The 22352-nt window shown below is 38.6% G+C and overlaps 1 protein-coding gene across 1 annotated transcript in view; it reads right to left on the bottom strand.

Moving 5' to 3' along the window:
• TERB1 (telomere repeat binding bouquet formation protein 1) overlaps positions 1-22352 on the bottom strand; it is a 36396-nt gene continuing 14044 nt past the window's right edge. The window contains exons 11-16 of the mRNA XM_027119925.1: positions 11722-12071; positions 10344-10408; positions 9956-10051; positions 4603-4752; positions 3482-3547; positions 1-322 (exon numbers count right to left, since the gene is read on the bottom strand). Of these exons, the coding sequence (XP_026975726.1) occupies positions 135-322; positions 3482-3547; positions 4603-4752; positions 9956-10051; positions 10344-10408; positions 11722-12071 (915 nt within the window). The 3' untranslated portion in view covers positions 1-134. The remainder of the gene's footprint in view (positions 323-3481; positions 3548-4602; positions 4753-9955; positions 10052-10343; positions 10409-11721; positions 12072-22352) is intronic.

Here is a 22352-nt window from a genome sequence, read left to right as displayed (position 1 = left end):
ACAAAAAGTAATTAAAACAGTATCCCCATTGCCACATTTCCTGCCTCATAAGAGTTTATAAGAATATTTTAAATTTTGTATTTTCAACACACTGTTTTTTAAGATATCAAACTAAAAACTGACAAGTCTTCCAATCAAGGAGCCACACACTTGGGGCGTTTGGTCAGCTTGTGGTATTTGTGAGCAAGGTCCACAGCCTTCCGTCCTTGCTGAAAGGGGAAAGACCACAAAATTAAATTCCAGTGATTTCCCATTTTCTTAACTCCACTGAAAAGGTAATTTACTTCTTCTTCAGTAAAGTTTTTACGAATTCTTCTTTTTTCTGCAATTAATGAGAATTGTAGAATACATTAGTACTTGCTGAAAAAAGAGTTCTTGAGACCCAAATAAATGCTTAACTTATTCTAAGGATATGGATTACACAGTGAGAAAAATTCATGCCTGGACTACTATCATTTAGAAATCCACTTCAATTAAAACAAAACAAAACTGAGTGCTTACTATTAAACTAGATGCTATCACTGTGATCTCTTCAATAATTGTAACAATCCTATTGCGATAATATTCTCAAAATCCTTCAATCAAGAAACACAAAATTTTATAAACATTTGATTGTTAATTCTCTCAACATTCCTGTGAGGACAGTTAACAAACAGCTTACCTATCTTACAGATACAGTCTTCCCAAAGGGCTCCATAACTTCATAGAATAGAATCCGCGTCCCCTGCGTTGGAAGGTGGATTCTTAACCACCGGACCACCGGGGAAGTCCCTTAAGCTTTTTAATTCACTGTTAATGCACATTATCATTGTGGGTAGATGCAGATGAGGAAGAGTTTTTGTATTTCCAATTAAGTCTGTTATTTACTTTAGTAGGACCTTGAATAGCTATGCTGGGACATCCTTCGAAAATCTTGCCTTTGCATGTCATGACTGTTAGTCCATCTCTCCTCAGATAGGAGCCATAGTTCAGATCTTTTAAAGCAGGAGGGAAAAATCTTACCAGCAGAAGGCCAAGAAATCAATGAAAATAATGTCTAAATATTACTTAATGGTATTCCTTAGAATGCAGGCTCCATGAAGACTGGGATTTTTGTCTGTTTTACTCCCCATGTGTCCCCAGTGCCTAAGACAGTGTCTGACACATAGTAGGTGATCAATAAATATTTGTTGATGGAAAAATGTTACTACCAGTAAAAACTTTTAAAACTTATCAATGAAGTTAATTCTTACTTGGGTCTACTGGAAAACTGTGGTTATCCGAGAAACATGATTTCAACTTCACTTGCTAAATGATTTGAACTCATTATAATCAGGACCAGATGGGTTATTATAACATTCAAGATATTGGGTCCTGGGGGTGTTCATGTAGAGCCAATCCCCACTTTTCCCCTGCAGTTGCCATCTCACTGACTTCTACACTTAAATTAGCATCTGTGCCAAATACCTCAATGGTTACCACAGCAGCATAGTTGACAGACTAGAAGAAGGAAACAGCTCTCTACACCACAAGACTCTCTTCTGTGACTTCTTTAGTGCTCCTCCTAATACTGACTGGGCATTAGAAAAAAGCAGGGAAAAATAGGCAAGAGGGCTCAGTCCTAGAGACTCTTGTTTTTCAAACCCTCTCAAGATATCAATCCATCCTAAAAGAGAGCCTTGCCCCCAAGGCTCTTTAAATACTTAGATACTGCAAATGGTCCCTTCTCAAAAGAAGAGTCTCAAATTTGAGTGTAACCTATAACCAAATGAAAGGTGATGAATGTCTCTAGTATGAAAGGGAAATTTATTAAGAGGGGGAAAAATGGCAGTACATCAAATATTCCTGGCCTGCTTGTAAAAGAGATATAAGACCAATCTAATCACTACCTCCTCAAGATGCCTTTCTAAATTTGAAAAAAGCAGGCCAACTTATTAACTATTGGATTTTAGCTAAGCAACTCGAACCTACAAAAAAGATGTAGGTATTTACGAGCTGAAAGTGACTTAAAAATATTTAGGATCCCTCTGTATAATCAATATATAACCATAATTATGTATATTTCATGATGCTCTGCAAATGATTTTACTATGAAAAATGATTATAGAATACTTTTAGTTGTTATATATTTGCTTTTAAGACATGCTGCTCAAGAAATTCTATTATTGGGCTTCCCTGGTGGCGCAGTGGTTGACAGTCGCCTGCCGATGCAGGGGACATGGGTTTGTGCCCCGGTCTGGGAAGATCCCACGTGTTGCGGAGCGTCTGGGCCCATGAGCCATGGCCACTGAGCCTGCGCGTCCGGAGCACCTGTGCTCCGCAACGGGAGAGGCCACAACAGTGAGAGGCCCGTGTACTGCAAAAAAAAAAAAAAAGAAAAAAAAAAAAAAGAAATTCTATTATTTGATGCCAACTCCTTGTCAAAAAGATTTCCAACTGCAACGTCTCTATGGAAAAATACCCATTTTCTAACAGTTTCTACAGAAAATATTACTTCAAAAAGTGGGCTACCCTGTAGTGGTACTGCGCTTAATTTTAATTTGTATGCAGAAATTTTAACCTAGAAAAAGACCTAGTTATAAAAAGTGAATTTGAAATTTCTTTCAAGGTTTTGGCAGTGAAAATGGCCAAACAAAAGTATGTGGCAAAATGTTTCCTGGATGGATCAAGTCCAAATGTCTTCACAATAAATAACTGAATGGCTCTACAGATATTACTAATTTCAAGGTGACTTTGACAAGGAGTGTACTCAACTGCTTAGTCTTACTCTGCACATACTAATTCCATATGAACAGAAGATAATGGTAATGTTCTTTAAGTCTTGTGATAAATTTGAAATGGTGATTAACCCTGTAGTTAAAGAAAAACTCCTGTAAATTAACTCATAGTTTAGAAATATTTTAATTTTTAAACAGGGCTCTAAGGTTTATACTATTTGTCTCTTCAATTTTGATTGTTCAAAGTGCTACAGATGTGAACCAAAATCTTCCACAAAATTTGTCTGAAGCACTTGTGCATAGAATAATTTTGCTCTTAAAACAGAAAAGTGATCCGGAGGATAGAAAAGGGGATTCTGGAGAAAGACAGGCTTGCATTTGAATCTAAGTTCTGCCATTTGCCAACTCATTGGCAAATTTCAGCTATTTTCCTACTGCTATGCAACCTAAAAGAAAACAAATTAAAGTGGGAATAAAATAATACCTTATCTTACAATGTTATTATAACAAATAAAGCAAATAACATGTATAAAACACCTAACACATAGGAGGTTCTTAATAAATGTTAGTTTTCTCCTGCCCCTTCCCCAGACGGAAAGTAATAGATGAGCAAGCAACATGAAAAAGGGAAGAGGGAAGCCTCTTTTGTCAGGAAGTATGACCCTCATCAGAAGCAAGGGTTATCATTTAAAAGCCATTAATGATGTGACTGAGAACAATCATTCAGCTGTTCTTTTTCAGGAATATATTAAATTTATATTTATTTAAAAATTAAATATATTCACTTATTCCTCCAGGGGTAGTAGATTCATTATTGAGTTTTCCTCTTCTACGTGGGGTCAGCAGAATTTCTGAAAAATACAGAAAACATTTAGTGTACTTAGAGTATCAATCTGAGTAGTATCACATCAATTCCATTAGTATGATATTCCCTTTTTCCCTCTTTTAATGGGAATCCTTAGGTGGATTAGGAAGAATTTTTAAATTACTAGAGACTAAACCTACTCCCTGGGAACATTTTAAATCACAGTTGCTCAGAGACAGATTTTCTTTTTTTTTTTTAATTAATTAATTAATTTATTTTTGGCTATGTTGGGTCTTCGTTTCTGTGTGAGGGCTTTCTCTAGTTGTGGCGAGCGGGGGCTACTCTTCATCGCCGTGCGCGGGCCTCTCACTATCGTGGCCTCGCGGCCTCTCTTGTTGTGGAGCACAGGCTCCAGACGCGCAGGCTCAGTAATTGTTGGGCCTGGTTGCTCCGCGGCATGTGGGATCTTCCCAGGCCAGAGCTCAAACCTGTGTCCCCTGCATTGGCAGGCAGATTCTCAGCCACTGCGCCACCAGGGAAGCCCCAGATTTTCTTTTCAACATTATTTTACCCTTTATCTTTTAATATACTTAATGTTCTAGATCATAGTTCAGAAGGTATGGTTATAATTACAGTTTTGGGTTTTTTTTTAACATCTTTATTGGAGTATAATTGCTTTACATTGTTGTGTTAGTTGTTGCTGTATAACAAAGTGAATCAGCTATACATATACATATATCCCCATATCTCCTCCCTCTTGCGTCTCCCTCCCATCTTCCCTATCCCACTCCTCTAGGTGGTCACAAAGTACCGAGCTGATCTCCCTGTGCTATGCAGCTGCTTCCCACTAGCTATCTATTTTACATTTGGTAGTGTATATATGTCCATGCCGCTTGCTCACTTCATTCCAGCTTACCCTTCCCCCTCCCCGTGTCCTCAACTGCATTCTCTATGTCTGCGTCTTTATTCCTGTCCTGCCCCTAGGTTCCTCAGAACCATTTTTTTTTTTTTAGATTCTATATACATGTGTGTTAGCATATGGTATTTGTTTTTCTCTCTCACTTACTATAATTACAGTTTTAAAATTGCTGAATTAATTACTTTTGTTACAGATAAGTGATTTCCTTAGTCCATTTTTATATCTGTCTTCAGCTTCCACAATGACTTTGTGACGATCACATTGGTATGGGCAAGAGTGTAAGAGCTTGCTAAAGGTTCGGCTATTCAGGGATTTTCCTACTGCTATGCAACCTAAAAGAAAACAAATTTAAGTGATGTATAGATGTTACAAAAAATCTAATAACAAATTTATGAAAGCAAATATCTTTATGATGGTAACTGAAGTGAAATCAGCAACTTAATTATAAATACATCAAGAAACTCCAAGTCATGTCATGTGAGAGAGTAAAGACACCAAATATAATACAGTGAAATAAGTGTTGCCATAGTGGTGTGAACAGAGTTATGGTGATATAGAAAAGCAGCATCTACCTTGGCCTAATTCTGAGCAGGAGTCACTATCAGGGAAGATATCCAAAGGAAGTGACCCTTATGCCCAGTCGTCTTTTTTTTCTTCTTCTTTTTTTTAATGTTTTACTATGGAACATTTCAAACACACGAGAATAAAGAGAAAAGTATAATTACCCACCACGTATCCATCATCCAGCTTCAACAATTATTAACTCATGGTCTGTCATATTTTATCTTCCCCCACCTACTCAGCTCTGCCCCCCATGTACACACTGGATTATGAAGGCTGCAATTTGCATTCTAGTATCATTTCATCTGTAAATACTTCATATGCATTCTTAACAGATAAGAACTCTTTTTAAAAAAAAACCACTTACTTTGTTTTATTTTTTTAATGGCAAAACCACTATCACACCTAAGAAAATTATGCTTAATATCATCTAATATCCAGTCAGTGTTCAAATTTCCCCATCATTTCAAAACTTTCTCTTTACAGTTGGTTTATTTGAATCATGATCCAAACAAGGTCCACCATTACATTCAGCTGGTATGTCTCTTGAGTTTCTTTTAATCTACCAATTCTCCTCTCTTCCTCTTTGTCATTTACTTGTTGTAGACCCTGGGTCATTTGTAATGTGCAGTTTCCCAAAGGCTGAGTTTTGCTGATTACATCCTAGCTGCATCCTTTAAAATATTCCTGTGTGCCCAAGAAACTTGTAATTAGATCTAGATGATTGATCAGATTCAGGTTCAATTGTTTTTTTGTGTGTTTTTGTTTTTTTGCTTTTTCGATACACGAGCCTCTCACTGTTGTGGCCTCTCCCGTTGCGGAGCACAGGCTCCGGACGCGCAGCCTCAGCAGCCATGGCTCACGGGCCCAGCCGCTCCGCGGCATGTGGGATCTTCCCCGACCAGGGCACGAACTCGTGTCCCCTGCATCGGCAGGCGGACTCTCAACCACTGCGCCACCAGGGAAGCCCAAGTTCAATTGTTTTTAGTAGAACTCCTCACAGGTAGTATTGTGTACTTCTTACTGCATCACATTAACAGGAACATAAAGTTTGACTATCTCTCTTTTTATATTAAGATTGATCAGTAGGTTCAGGTAATGTTAGCCACATCCATCCATTATAAAGTTCTCTATCCACCTGTCACCTACAGGAAAAGTTAGCCAGGCAGAAAGTTGGCAAGGACGAGGACATTTCAAGTACAAAGAACACGTCAAAAGCACAGAAGAGTAAAAAAGCATAGTATGTTCAGAGAATCACAGTACTATGTGTGGCTGGAGTATAAGGTATGAGAGAACTGTGGGAGAAAAGTTGAGGTTGGTAAGGGTTGCAAGGGGCCAGGTCAAAAACGGTCTTGAAAGTCATCTTAAGGATTTTTAACTACTATCTTCAAGTCAATGGGAAGAACTGATGGATATTTATTAAGCAGGGAAATGACAAGATTTGTCTACAGAAAGCTCAACTGAAGGTAAGAGGATCAGTTGAGGGGTAACTTAAACAGTCCAGATAAATAAGGAGATTCTGAAACACAGCATTTGCAGGGAGAATGCAGAGATTTCTGAGGTAAAATTGGTGAATAATGAGCTGTCGGGGTAAGGGAGACATTTAGGACAATTCGATTGTAATGGATCGAATGGCAAAGTTTGGAATAAGCATGGCACATTTCTGGTGGACTTAAACAGAACAAATTGCAGTAAAATTTAACAAGTGGAAGCAGGACAAAATTCCACACAATTCTGAAAGCCAGGCAGAGAGTTTGATTTAGCGAGTTACAGAGAAGCGCTGAGGGTTATTTAGCATGGTGACATGATACAAAGCACATATGAGGAAGAGAAGTTAATAGCAATACACGTTACTTGGGGGTTGGTGAGACTTGAGACTGAAAGACTGCTAGTAATTTAGGCATGAAGGAAAAGGGGCCTGTGTGGGAAAGAAAGAAAGAACCAAATATGATAGACTAGAAATAGGGGATGTAAGGAGAAAAGATAGTTATAGATGATTCAAGGTTTGAAATCTGGGGGGCCAGAAGAATAATGGCAACACTAATAAAAATGGAGTGGCTGGAGGGGGGGCAGTTTAAGAGGGAGAAAGATGTTTTGTTTTGAATACATTAAGCTTGAAATAACAAAATATTAAAGTGAGTATGTCCTAGGTACAGCTGGATATGGAAGAATGAGGCTATAACCCGAAGTAGAAGTGAAGTGTGGAGATACAGATTTGAAAATCATTGGTAAAATGATAGATGATGCTAGCTGCATCTATGATGCTGCAGCAGAGTTGAGTAAGTGCTGTAGACTATATATTGGGGGGAGTATCTGTAGAAATTTGGCAGGAAGATAAGATAAAAGAATAAAGGTAATAAAACGGAGAGCTTTATAGACTGTAAACTTCCTGAAGTGAGGACTGAGTTCTATTCATCTCTGATTCCAGTGCCTGCTGCAGAATAAGCACTCCCTAAGTGTCTGCAAAATGAATGGTCACTGAGGGAGCAAAGCAACTAGGAAGGAACTATCTCAAACAAACTAAGGGATGAAAGGGAGTTAACAGTTATAGAGCATCCATTCTACGAACTGGAATATTTTTGACCAGAGGTTCCCAACTGTCTCACTCTGGGGCATCTTTAAGAGCTTGGTGATTGGGACTTCCCTGGTGGTGCAGTGCTTAAGAATCCACCTGCCAATGAAGAAGATACGGGTTCGATCCCTGGTCCAGGAAGATCCCACATGCTGCGGAGCAACTAAGCCTGTGCACCACAACTACTGAGCCCACATGCCGCAACTACTGAAGCCCCTGCACCTAGAGCGCGTGCTCTGCAGCAAGAGAAGCCCGCGCACTGCAACAAAGGGTAGCCCCCACTCACTGCAACTAGAGAAAGCCCGCGTGCAACAATGAAGACCCAACACAGCCAAAAAAAAAATTAAAAAAAAAAGATCTTGGTGATTTTTTCACAGCACCCTTAGGCCAAAAGAAATACCAAATGTTCTGTTAGGTCCAAAACAACTCAATACGTATTTATGTTCTAACAACTTGGTAGCCATTTAAAAAAATAATAGACCTAAATTTGAAATATATATATATATTTGTATTTCATTCTTATTAATTACGATTACTTCCTAATGGGATTTGTGCAACAATTGGGTACAGCACAAGTTCTCAAAACTTGTAATCAGACTGGACACTGCCACCCTCATTTCCTGTTCCACAGATTTTCACGTGGTGCTTGCTTTTTAAAAATCACAACAACTGGGACTTCCCTGGTGGTGCAATGGTTAAGAATCCGCCTGCCAATGCAGGGGACACGGGTTCGAACCCTGGTCTGGGAAGATCCCACATGCCACAGAGCAACTAAGCCCGTGCACCACAACTACTGAGCCTGTGCTCTAGAGCCCGCGTGTCACAACTACTGATGCCCACAATGAGAAGCCACCGCAGTAAGAAGCCTGCACACCACAACGAAGAGTAGCCCCCGCTCGCCACAACTAGAGAAAGCCTGCGTGCAGCAACAAAGACCCAACACAGCCAAAAATAAATAAATAAATAAATAAATTAATTAAAAAATCACAACAACCACTGAAAACCCAGCTTCACAAAGATGTGACATCATCAAAAGAGATGTAGTACAATCTAATGGTGAAACTGTGAACTACTTTGAGCTAGTAGTTTACGTGGTGTCCAGAAGATGTTGACCATTTTGTGTTTCACTTACAAAATTTTAAATATTGTGTAGTGCCCTTGTGAGTTCACTGCAGAGCCCCAGGGAGCTCGGGTGGACAGTTTGGGAACTATGGTTTTCAAACGAGAGGAGAGGATTTCAAGGAATGGTAGTTGACAGTGCAGAAATACTAAAGACAATAAGAATCTTTTAAAAAGTCATTGGTTTGGGGGTTAAAAAAGAGGTTTCAGGTAACCTTTAACATTAAAGTTTAGTAGAATGGCAATAAAAGAAGCTAGACTGCAGGCAGTTAAGAAGGGAAAGAATACGCTGAAAGAGAAGGGAACAAGAGCAGGAATCTGGTAATAGATGGTGGAAGAAAGAACAGATGAATACTTGAAGGGACAGCAAATCACACAAAGTATTTGGGTATTTTTTAAGATGAGGAGAAATGAACATAGTTTAAGGTGGGACAAATGGAGGTAACGAATGGAAAGGGACTAAAGAGAAAGCCTACACAAGTATTATTATAAAATGGGGAGAAAACATAGATGGGATTTGGATTATAGCTAGATATTAGTTTTAGAGTAAAAGAGATAAACCCTTCATCTAAGACAGAAGAATAGTAATATTTTGAGCCTAGTGTGGAATAGCCTCAGTTTTCTCCAAAGAGCAGGGTGCAACAGTAAGAGTAAACGAAGAGCAAATACTGGGATATGAAGGAGAAGAAGGGAGGGAATAAGCACTGTGGAATTCTGGATTATTTATAATCCAGAACATATACCTATTTATTGGCTCTCTGAAAATATAAAAAATGTTTACCTTACTCAGTAAAGTTAAACTTATAGATGGTGACAGAAAGAGAATAATAAAGTAATTTTTTAAGAGTATTAGCTGCTGAACCGGCTTGCAGGGCAGAAATTGAGACACAGATGTAGAGAACAAACGTATGGACACGAAGGGGGAAAGCGCTGGAGGGGGGTGGTGGTGCTGTGATGAACTGGGAGATTGGGATTGACATATATATACTAATATGTATAAAATGGATAACTAATAAGAACCTGCTGTATAAAAAAATAAATAAAATAAAATTCAAAAAAAGAAAAAAGAGTATTAGCTGCATTGATTCATATGAGCAAATACTGGGAACACAGACTAATGCAGATAGAAGGTATTAATTCGAGTGTTTTATGAGACCCCAGATTGTTATTTCTCCAAAGGGAATGAACTTTAAATCACACAGGTAGAACTATTACAAATTCTAGTTAATTAACATCATATAAAGCTTTAATTATGAAACAACTACAATTAAAAAAATATTTACCTGAGCATCTATACTTCAATATTTTGGAACAATTTTCTGTTGCTAGAAAACCAATGACTTCTTTATTTATTATATCTGAACATAATGTCAATGGATCTGGGGAAAAAAATTGCAAAATGAAAGATATTTTTGATTAGTGAAAAGGACCTGACATTTATAAGATTTATTAATTCTCAAGAGTTTCATAAACTGTAGCCCAGTACTCCACTTCCAGTCATCCTAGTGGATATACGGAAAGGATATCAATAAAAGGTGACTAAGGCATTTAGACCAGAAAGAGAGTCAAAGGCATGGCTTATATGTTAGAGGGAAGATATTACTTTTAGCTATATTAATCACCTAAATATGTTTTCTTGAACAATCAAAGAAGAAACATTTTTAGTCATACCTGTTACTGGTAACTGTTGCTTTGTGTTTTTGCCAATAGGAGTTGGATGTTTAAAAATATGGTCGCTAAAAGAAAATAGACACCAGATTAATAAAAGTAAACATATTGTTTGGTATGTGAACAAATCTTTCCATAAGCAGTAGTGTGATTCTGATGTTTGACAGGCAGAAAGAGCTGGAGTCAGGATCTACCAAAATCTACCAAATTCTGCCAAAGTATGGTATGCAATGGTTATAGCCTTGTTTCTAAAAGTGGAGTTAACTACTATATATAATAAAAAATAGATAAACAATAAGGACCTATAGTATAGAACAGGGAACTTTATTCAATATCTTGTAATAATGTATAATGGAAAAGAATCTGATAAAGTATATATGTGTGTGTGTGTGTGTGTGTGTGTGTGTATATAACTGAATCACTTTGCTGTACACCTGAAACATTGTAAATCAACTCTACTTCAATTAAAAAAAAAAAAAAGTGGAGTTAAACAAGACTCCAGAGGTCAATAATACTGATGCCAGCAGAAACATGGAAAAAAAAGTTATAAAAGAGGAAAACAGGAAGGAAGGAGAGCAAAAAAGAGGAAATAACAAATTCATTGGGCCAGAGGGCAAGAAGGTTGGCCCAAGAGCATATCCCACTACTTCCCAATTCTATATCCCTGAGAAATCGGGTTAAAATTACATGAAGAATGGTTTTGAAAAGGAAAAAGGGGGTGTGATGATGTAATCCATCTGTCTAACACTTAGTTTACCCTGCAGCCTCCCCAGAACATAGCACCATTCTCTTCAGTTTCCCTCCTAGCCCAATAACTATCAGAAGAGCAGAACACAAGAAAGGCTTTAGGAAGAAAAGCTGCAATTCCAGGTCCAGCCCCACAGGCTACCCATGAGCAAGAAAGGACATACACTGGAGGTGAGGTACAGGGAACAAATGAAAAGACAAGCCTAAACCAGATTTTCATCACTCCTTACTCCCTTTTATCAAGTTAAACTTACAAACTGGCTTTTGCTAAATTACTGATGGATTATCAATACGTGCATTGTTATTTCAGCTACAGAGGTTCAGTTTAAGTTTTCTGAGTATCCCTTCTAAAATTCAAATCTGATCGTGCCACTCAATTTAAAATCGTCAGCGGCTCCCTATACTCTATAAGTTATAACAGAAAATCTTAAGTAGTATTACATGCAAGGCCCTAGATAAACTGGCCCATACTGGCCCATCCAAACTCCTTTCCCAACATTTCCTACATTAGGCTCCTCCTAAAACCATGCTTATCATTTCTATATCCCAGTGTTTAAGAGTATGGCACATAGTACTACACACACACACACAAATGCTGAATAAATAAAAGTTAGAAACAATTATTAAACTATACCTTGATTGAGAAACAAAATTCTTTTTTTCAAAGGTTGTTTCTTCACGTAAGTTTTGATTGCAGCTTGAATTGGCTTTACATAAAGTCTTATTTTGCTCACTCTCCCTATAACAAGCATTAACTGGATTTGCACTCTTTAACAGGGTCTTCATTTGATCATCATTTGTACATGCTTTGGACATGACTTCATGGGACTTATAACTCTGAAGCTTTCTAGACTGGCTTTTATCCCTATCTTCTGCTTTGGAACCTCCACCACTGCTATCTGCATGGAGGTGTTTCAATGTATTTTGAATATTTATGTTCATAGATGAAACATAATCCTTATATTTTTCTCTTTGTACTCTTTCCTGTAATGTAAAAATAAGTAAATAATTTCAAAATAATCATTTGCTTTATAATTCAATTTACACTCCCTTTAAATAATGCAGAAAAAGTTTATGATTGTCAATAGAATATACATTATAAAGGGGGTAGTTTACATTAGGAAGGAAGGGGAGAATATTCTTTAAATGATTTGGGGACATTGGGTAGTCAACTTGGGAAAAAGATAAACTGAATACATATCTCACAATTTACACAAAAATAAAGTAAAAATTAACTAAATATTTAAATATAAAAAAATGAAATTATATATGTTCTAAAAGAAACCATGATGTTTTAATATTCTCAATGGGAGGAATACCTTTCCAAGTATTACAAAAAAATCAATAAATCATAAAAGAAAAACCTATACTTTACCACATAAAAATTTTTTTTAAGTTCTGCTAGAGATGAAGAATATTGGGGGGTGGGGACCCAGAGGAAAAAAGGGCCAAAAGCAAAATCAAATACAAATCAAAACAGCTAGAAAGAATATGTATGTCATATCTTGAGTTACAGTAGAATTTTTCTAGTAACATTTATAAAAAGCTACTACAATGAACTATGAAAAAGATCAGTAACAGTGTAGAAACATAGGAAAGGAGATGAACAGTTCACAAGAAAGGAAATATAAATAAATAGCTCTTACACATATGAAAAATGCTCCATCTCACTTTAATAAGAGAAATAAACATTAAAGGTAAATGAGATATCTTTCTTTATTTTTTTTACATTTTGGCCCCACCGCACAGCATGTGGGATCTTAGTTCCCCGACCAGGGATCGAACCCGCGCCCCCTGCATTGGAAGTTCGGAGTCTTAACCACTGGACTGCCAGGGAAGTGCCATAGACATCTTTTTTTTCTTTTTTTTGCGATACGCGGGCTTCTCACTGTTGTGGCTTCTCCCGTTGCGGAGCACAGGCTCCGGATGCGCAGGCTCAGAGGCCATGGCTCACGGGCCCAGCCGCTCCGTGACATGCGGGATCTTCCCGGACCGGGGCACAAACCCGTGTCCCTTGCATCAGCAAGCAGACTCTCAACCACTGTACCACCAGGGAAGTCCCTAGACATCTTTCTTCATCTATGACATTGGCAAAGACCAAAAGGGTATAGGGAAACATTCTGTACATTATGGGGGAGAGTGTAAACTGGTACACCTCTATGGAGAAACAATTTGACAGTATCTTTCATAATAAAAACTGTGGGACTTCCCTGGTGGCACAGTGGTTAAGAATCCGCCTGCCAATGCAGGGGACACCGGTTTGATCCCTGGTCTGAGAAGATCTCACATGCCACGGAGCAACTAAGCCTGTGTGCCACAACTATTGAGCCTGAGCTCTAGAGCCCATGAGCCACAACTACTGAAGTCCGTGCGTTCTAGGGCCCACGTACCGTAACTACTAAGCCCACGTGCTACAACTACTGAAGCCCGCGCACCTAGAGCCTGTGCTCCGCAACAAGAGAAACCACCAAAATGAGAAGCCCACGCACTGCAACGAAGAGTAGCCCCCGCTGGCCACAACTAGAGCGAGAAAAGCCCAAGTGCAGCAACGAAGACCCAACGCAGCACAAAACAAACAAACAAAAACATTGTGTATATCTTTTAAAAAAATCCTATAGATATACTTTTACATGTGCAAAATGTTAATGTTATTAACTGCAGTATGGTTTGTAATAGCTAAAAGTTGGAATCTGAAAGTTCATCTCAAGGGGAACTAGCATATCCATCAGTGGAATACTCTGCAATTGTAAGATATATAGGTAGACAGATAGATAGATAGGACTTCCAGGTAAAGATGATGACTTTAACACCCATATTTATTTTCGTTCCTTCCAAAAAAACAATTAGAACAACAGTTCTTAAAAAGGCATAGGTGGACTTCCCTGGTGGCGCAGCAACAAAGACCCAACACAGCTAAAAATAAATAAATAAACAAATTTATTAAAATAAATAAATAAAAAATAAAAAGGCATAGGGATTTCCCTGGTGGCACAGTGGTTAAGAATCTGCCTGCCAATGCAGGGGACACGGGTTTGATCCCTGATCCGGGAAGATCCCACACACCGCGGAGCAACTAAGCCCATGTGCCACAACTACTGAGGCTGCGCTCTAGAGCCCGCAAGCCACAACTACTGAGCCCGCGTGCACCTAGAGCCCGTGCTCTGTGACAAGAGAAGCCACCGCAATGAGAAGCCCACGCACCGTAATGAAGAGTAGCTCCCACCTGCCGCAACTAGAGAAAAGTCCTTGTGCAGCAATGAAGACCCAACGCAGTCAAAAAAAAAAAAAAAAAAAAAGGCATAAACCCACAAGGAGAAGCATAAATTCCACAAGGAAAAATGGAAGAAGATACAAATGCAACAAAATTTTGGAATTGGAAAGCAGATAGGTGAATGACAGCCTATTTAGCAGACTTGATAAAGTTGAATTTAAATAAATGAAGCAGGGCTTCCCTGGTGGCACAGTGGTTAGGAATCCGCCTGCCAATGCAGGGGACACAGGTTCGAGCCCTGGTCTGGGAAGATCGCACATGCCACAGAGCAACTAAGCCCGTGCGCCACAACTACTGAAGCCCACGTGCCTAGAGTCCGTGCTCCACAACAAGAGAAGCCACCACAATGAGAAGCCTGCACACTGCAACGAAGAGTAGCCCCTGCTCACTGCAACTAGAGAAAGCCCGCACACAGCAACAAAGACCCAACGTAGCCAAAATAAATATAAATAAATAAATAAAGCAGACTTAGGCTTCCCTGGTGGTGCAGTGGTTGAGAATCTGCCTTCCAATGCAGGGGACATGGGTTCGATCCCTGGTCCGGGAAGATCCCACATGCCGCGGAGCAACTAAGCCTGTGTGCCACAACTACTGAGCCTGTGCTCTAGAGCCCGCGAACCACAACTACTGAAGCCCGCACAACTAGAGCCCGTGCTCCACAATGAGAGAAGCCACCGCAATAAGAAGCCTGAGCACTGCAATAAAGAGTAGCCCCCGCTCGCCGCAACTAGAGAAAACACCTTGTTTTAGATGCAGGGCCTCCCCATCCCCAGGTCTGCCCAATAAACTCTTTGGGAAAACCAGGAGAAAAAATTAGAATTGTCACTGATATATTTAAAAGAAGAATGCCTGTTAAGTCTTAAGTCCATGAAATGAGAATAAGATAATTGAAAAGGAGTAAAAAAGAGGCTTTGGTAACTAAAAACATAATAGCAGAAGTGAAAAACTCAATAGGTTAGTTTAAAAAGTAAATATGAGAACATTTCCCAGAATGTAGAACAAAAAAAGAGAAGAAAATAAGAGAGAAATGATAAGAAGGAAGACCAGTTCAAGAAGTCCAACAAATAAATAATAGGAGTCTCAGAAAACAAGGAAAGAGAAAACAGGGAAGCAATCATCACAGCATAATGCTATAAACTTTCCCAGAACTGAAGGACATAAGTCGACAGATTGAAAGGGCCCACTATGTATATAACACAATGAATGAAAAGAGACTGACACCACACTGTAAAATTTTAAAACACTGGGGATAAAAATTATATAAGCTTCCAGAAGGAGAACACAGGTCACACCAAAGGATCAGAATGGCTTTGGACCTCAAGAGTAACACTGGAAACTACAAGACTATGGAGCAACACGTTTAATATACTGAGGTGATTTCCAATCTAGAATATTTTGTCCAACCAAACTATCAATTAATTCTGAAGGCAAAATAAAATTATTTTCATATTTACAAGGTCTCAAAAAAATTACATACTATGTACCCTTTTTCAGAAAGCTAAAGAAGAATGTAGCCCACCAAATGGGAAACTAAACCAAAAAAGAGAGAATGACACAGGATCCAGGAAATCAGGAATCAAGGAAAGATATAAAGAGAATCATTAAGATGATGGTAAAGGAGTATCCCAGGGTAACAGCTGTGTACATGACATAAAGGATGTACCAGTTCTTAATTTATTGCTCCTCAACTCCAAACCTATCCTCCTTTGTCCTGCATTGTAAAACTTAAACTAGACTCTATAGACCACTATTCTAGGGCTAGCCAGTGTTAGACTCTGACATCAGAATGTGCTAGAGGGGCAATACAAGGATGGAATAAAAAGAAGGGGCTTTTTCTTCTTTTGGTGCCGTGTTGTTTTGAGTGGTGGCAAGTGGAGGCAGACTTGTATTATAGGAAATGCTAAAAGAGGTTCGTAGGGCTTCCCTGGTGGCGCAGTGGTTGGGAGTCCGCCTGCTGATGCGGGGGATACGGGTTCGTGCCCCGGTCTGGGAGGATCCCACGTGCCGTGGAGCGGCTGGGCCCGTGAGCCATGGCCGCTGGGCCTGCGCGTCCGGAGCCTGTGCTCCGCAACGGGAGAGGCCGCAGCGGTGAGGGGCCCGTGTACCGCAAAAAAAAAAAAAAAAGAGGTTCGTAATTTCTGGGACTTCCTTGGAGGTCCAGTGGTTAAGACTCCACGCTTCCACTGCAGGGGGCATGGGTTCGATCCCTGGTGGGGGAACTAAGATCTTGCATGTCGCACAGTGTGGCCCAATAGAAAAAAAAAAAAAAAAGAGGTTCATAATTTCTTTAAAATATAATTGTCCAGTGATTTTGCTCTTAGGTATTTATCGAAGAGAAATGAAAATGTACACTACAGGCACAGAAGTGTACACCAATGTTCACATAACATTATTGCTAGTAGCCAAGATCTAGAAGCAACCCAAATGTCTATCAGTTGGTGAATGGATACACAAGTTGTGGTGTGTCCATACTATGGAATATTACTCAGCAGTAAAAAGGAACAAAATATTAATAAAACAACATTGGTGAATCTAAAAAACATTATATATTAAGTGAAATAAATCAAACACAAAATATTATATAATATATGATTCCATTTACATGAAATTATAGAAACGGACACTAATGACAGAAAGCAGATCAGTGAATTGCCTAGGCTGAGGATGGGGAATGGGACTGTCTATAAAGGGACACAAGGAAACATTTTAGGGTGAGTGGACTGTTCTATATCTTGACTGTCCTGATAGTTACACAACTGTATAAAATTATCATAACTCGGGGACTTCCCTGACAGTCCAGTGGTTAAGACTTTGCCTTCCAGTGCAGGGGGTAATGGTTCGATCCCTGGTTGGGAAGCTAAGATCCCATATGCCTCACAGCCAAAAAAACAAAACATAAAACAGAAGCAATATTGTAACAAATTCAATAAAGACTTTAAAAATGGTCCACATCAAAAAAAAAGAAAGAAAGAAATATGAACAATCACAAGTAACGAAATTGAAACTGTGATTTAAAATATTCCAACAAGCAAAAGTCCAGGACCAGATGGCTTTACAGATGAATTCTATCAAACATTTAGAGAAGAGCTAACACCCATCCTTCTCAAACTCTTCCAAAAAATTGCAGAGGAAGGAACACCCCCAAACTCGTTCTATGAGGCCACCATCACCCTGATACGAAAACCAGACAAAGATACTACAAAAAAAGAAAATTACAGACCAATATCACTGATGAATATAGATGCAAAAATCCTCAACAAAATACTAGCAAACAGAATCCAACAACACATTACAAGGATCATACACCATGATCAAGTGGGATTTACCCCAAGGATGCAAGGATTCTTCAATATACGCAAATCAATCAATGTAATACACCATATTAACAAATTGAAGAAGAAAAACCATATGATCATCTCAATAGATGCAGAAAAAGCTTTTGACAAAATTCAACACCATTTATGATAAAAACTCTCCAGAAAGTGGGCATAGAGGGAACCTACCTTAACATAATAAAGGCCATTTATGACAAATGCACAGCAAACGTCATTCTCAATGGTGAAAACTGAAAGCACTGCCTCTAAGATCAGGAACAAGACAAAAGGAATACAATTGGAAAAGAAGTAAAACTGTCACTGTTTGCAGATGACATGATACTATATATAGAGAATCCTAAAGATGCCACCAGAAAACTACTAGAGCTAATCAATAAATTTGGTAAAGTTGCAGGATACAAAATTAATGTACAGAAATCTCTTGCACTCCTATACACTAATGATGAAAAATCTGAAAGAGAAATTAAGGAAACACTTCCATTTACCACTACAACAAAAAGAATAAAATACCTAGGTATAAACCTACCTAGGAAGACAAAAGACCTGTATGCAGAAAACTATAAGACAGTGATGAGAGAAATTAAAGATGATACAAACAGATGGAGAGATATACCATGTTCTTGGATTGAAAGAATCAATACTGTGAAAATGACTATACTACCCAAAGCAATCTACAGATTCAATGCAATCCCTATCAAATTACCAATGGCAGGCTTCTCTGGTGGCGCAGTGGTTGAGAGTCTGCCTGCCACTGCAGGCGACACGGGTTCGTGCCCCGGTCAGGGAAGATCCCACATGCTGCGCAGCAGCTGGGTCCATGAGCCACAACTACTGAGCCTGCGCATCGGGAGCCTGTGCTCCGCAACGAGAGGGGCCGCAATAGTGAGAGGCCTGCGCACCGCGATGAAGAGTGGCCCCCGCTTACCACAACTAGAGAAAGCCCTCGCACAGAAAAGAAGACCCAACACAGCAAAAATAAATAAATTAATTAATAAACTCCTACCCCCAACATCTTAAAAAAAAAAAAATTACCAATGGCATTTTTTACAGAACTAGAACAAAAAATCTTAAAATTTGTATGGAGACACGAAAGACCCCAAATAGCCAAAGCAGTCTTGAGGGAAAAAAAGGGAGCTGGAGGAATCAGACTCCCTGACTTCAGACTATACTACAAAGCTACAGTAATCAACACAATATGGTACTGACACAAAAACAGAAATATATATCAATGGAACAGGATAGAAAGCCAGAGATAAACCCACACACCTATGGTCAACTACTCTATGACAAAGGAGGCAAGGATATACAATGGGGAAAAGACAGTCTCTTCGATTCAATAAGTGGTGCTGAGAAAACTGGACAGCTACATGTAAAAGAATGAAATTAGAACACTCCCTAACACCATACACAAAAATAAACTCAAAATGGATTAAAGACCTAAATGTAAGACTGGACACTATAAAACTCTTAGAGGAAAACATAGGAAGAACACTCTTTGACATAAATCACAGCAATATCTTTTTTGATCCATCTCCTAGAGTAACGGAAGTAAAAACAAAAATAAACAAATGGGACCCAATGAAACTTAAAAGCTTTTTCAAAGCAAAGGAAACTACAAACAAGATGAAAAGACAACCCTCAGAATGGGAGAAAATATTTGCAAACAAATCAACGAACAAAGGATTAATCTCCAAAATATATAAGCAGCTCATGCAGCTCAGTATTAAAAAACCAAACAACCCAATCCAAAAATGGGCAGAAGACCTAAATAGACATTTCTCCAAAGACATACAGATGGCCAAGAAGCACATGAAAAGCTACTCAACATCACTAATTATTAGAGAAATGCAAATCAAAACTGCAATGAAGTATCACCTCACACCAGTTAGAATGGGCATCCTCAGAAAATCTACAAACAACAAATGCTGGAGAGGGTGTGGAGAAAAGGAAATCCTCTTGCACTGTTGGTGGGAATGTAAATTGATACAGCCACTATGGAGAACAGTATGGAGGTTCCTTAAAAAACTAAAAATAGAATTACCATATGACCCAGCAATCCCACTACTGGGCATATACCCAGAGAAAACCATAATTCAAAAAGACACATGCACCCCAATGTTCATTGCAGCACTATTTGCAATAGCCAGGTCATGGAAGCAACCTAAATGCCCATCAACAGACAAATGGATAAAGAAGATGTGGTACATATATACAATGGAATATTACTCAGCCATAAAAAGGAACGAAATTGGGTCATTTGTAGAGACGTGGATGGACCCAGAGACTGTCATACAGAGTGAGTAAGTCAGAAAGAGAAAAACAAATATCATATATTAATGCATATATGTGGAACCTAGAAAAATGGTACAGATGAACCGGTTTGCAGGGCAGAAATAGAGACCCAGATGTAGAGAACAAATGTATGGACACCAAGGTGGGAAAGTGGCGGGGGGGGGGCAGTGGTGGTGGGATGAATTGGGAGATTGGGATTGACATATACACACTAATATGTATAAAATGGATAACTAATAAGAACCTGCTGTATAAAAAAATAAATAAAATTTTAAAATTCAAAATAAATAAATAAAACTTAAAAGATTATCTCTTGTGGAATAAAAAAAATTATTATAGGGCTTCCCTGGTGGCGCAGCGGTTGAGAGACTGCCTGCCGATGCAGGGGACGCGGGTTCGTGCCCCGGTCCAGGAGGATCCCGCATGCCGCGCAGTGGCTGGGCCCGTGAGCCATGGCCGCTGGGTCTGCACGTCCGGAGCCTGTGCTCCGCAACGGGAGAGGCCACAGCGGTGAGAGGCCCGCGTACGGCAAAAAAAAAAAAAAAAAAAAAAATTATTAAAAGAAAATATATCATAAGTCAAACTGAATGCTTAAAATGTGTGATTACCATTGTATGTAAATATTATTTTATTAAACATTAAAATATTTTTAGAAAAAAGATAGCTGTTTAAAGCAAAAATAATATTACTGGGCAGTTTATGACAAATGTAGCAGTAAAACGTATGGCAATAGCACAAAGAACAAATGGAAATGTAAGCACACTATTGCAAAGGTCTTACAATATTACATGAGTGGAATGATATTATTTGAATATAGACCATGATGAGTTAAAGATGTGTATTATAAATCCTAAAGCAATCCCTTAAAAAACCAAGAATATTTAGCCAATAATCTAACATGAAATATAGAAGAATATTTAAAAATAATATAAAAGGTGGCAGGAGAGCAGGAATAAAAGGAACAAAGAACAAATGGGACAAACAGGAAGCAAATAGCAATATGGTAGACTTAAACCCAAATATATCAGTAATTACATTAAATGGTAATGAAATGATCACATCAATTAAAAAGCAGAAATACACAGGATAATAAAGACCAAACTATATACTGAAACCCATGCTAACTATAAAGACATAGGCTATAGGTAAAAGAGTATGTCCAGGGACTTCCCTGGTGGCGCAGTAGTTAAGAATTCACCTGCCAATGCAGGGGATATGGGTTCAATCCCTGGTCCAGCAAGATCCCACATGCCGCGGAGCAACTAAGTCCATGCACCACAACTACTGAGCCTGTGCTCTAGAGCCCACAAGCCACAACTACTGAAATCCCCGCGTCTAGAGCCTGTGCTCCGCAACAAGAGAAGCCACCACAATGAGAAGCCCGCACACCGCAACAAAGAGTAGCCCCTGCTCACCGCAACTAGAGAAAGCCCACGCACAGCAACGAAGACCCAATGTAGCCAAAAATATATAAATTAAAAATAAATTTAAAAAAATAGAGTATGTCCATCAACTGATAAATGGATAAGTAAAATGTAGTACACACAATGGAAAACTCTTTGGCCATAAAAAGCAATGAAATACTGATACATGCTGAAAGATGAATGAGCCTTGAAAACATGCTAAGTGAAAGAAGCCAGTTACAAAAGACCACATACTATGTGATTCCATTCTTATGAAATACCCAGAATAGGCAAATCTGTAGAGTTAGAATAGAAGATTGGTGGTTGCTTATGGCTGCGGATCAGAGTGTTCAGGGAAATAGCTAAAGGGTACAGAGTTTCTTTTTGAAGGAATAAAAATATTCTAAAGTTGACTTTGGTGATTATTGCACATATCTGTGAATAAAAACTACTGAACTGTACACTTTAAATAGGCAAATGGTATATGAATTACATCTCAATAAATCTATTTTTTTAAAAAAGGAAAGAAGTACTGATATATACTACAACATGGATGAACCTTGAAAATGCACTAAATGAAAGAAGTCAGTCACAAAAGACCACATATTATATAATTCAATTTATATAAAAAGTCCAGAATAGACAAATACAGAGAGACAAAAAATAGATCAGTGGTTGCCTAGGGTTGGGGGAGGATGGATGGGGGAATACAGAGGGTGACTGCTAAATGGTATGGAGTTTCTTTTTTGGGGTGATAAAAATGTTTTAAAATTAAATGTGGTAATGGTCACACAATTCTGTGAGTATACTAAAAACCAATGAAATGTATACTTCAACTGGGTCAATTGTATGGAATGTGATTTATATCTCAATAAAGCTCTTACAAAGATATAAATGTAGCAGGATACTTACGCTAGAGTTGGTTACACTGGTGAGAGATTAAATATTTTCTAAATGTCCATCA

Source organism: Aethalodelphis obliquidens, unplaced genomic scaffold (genome assembly GCF_003676395.1).
Source record: "Aethalodelphis obliquidens isolate GAN/ISIS:26980383/991018 unplaced genomic scaffold, ASM367639v1 scaffold20, whole genome shotgun sequence".
In the NCBI taxonomy this organism is placed as follows: domain Eukaryota; kingdom Metazoa; phylum Chordata; class Mammalia; order Artiodactyla; family Delphinidae; genus Aethalodelphis; species Aethalodelphis obliquidens.
This window is presented reverse-complemented; position numbering and strand designations above follow the sequence as displayed.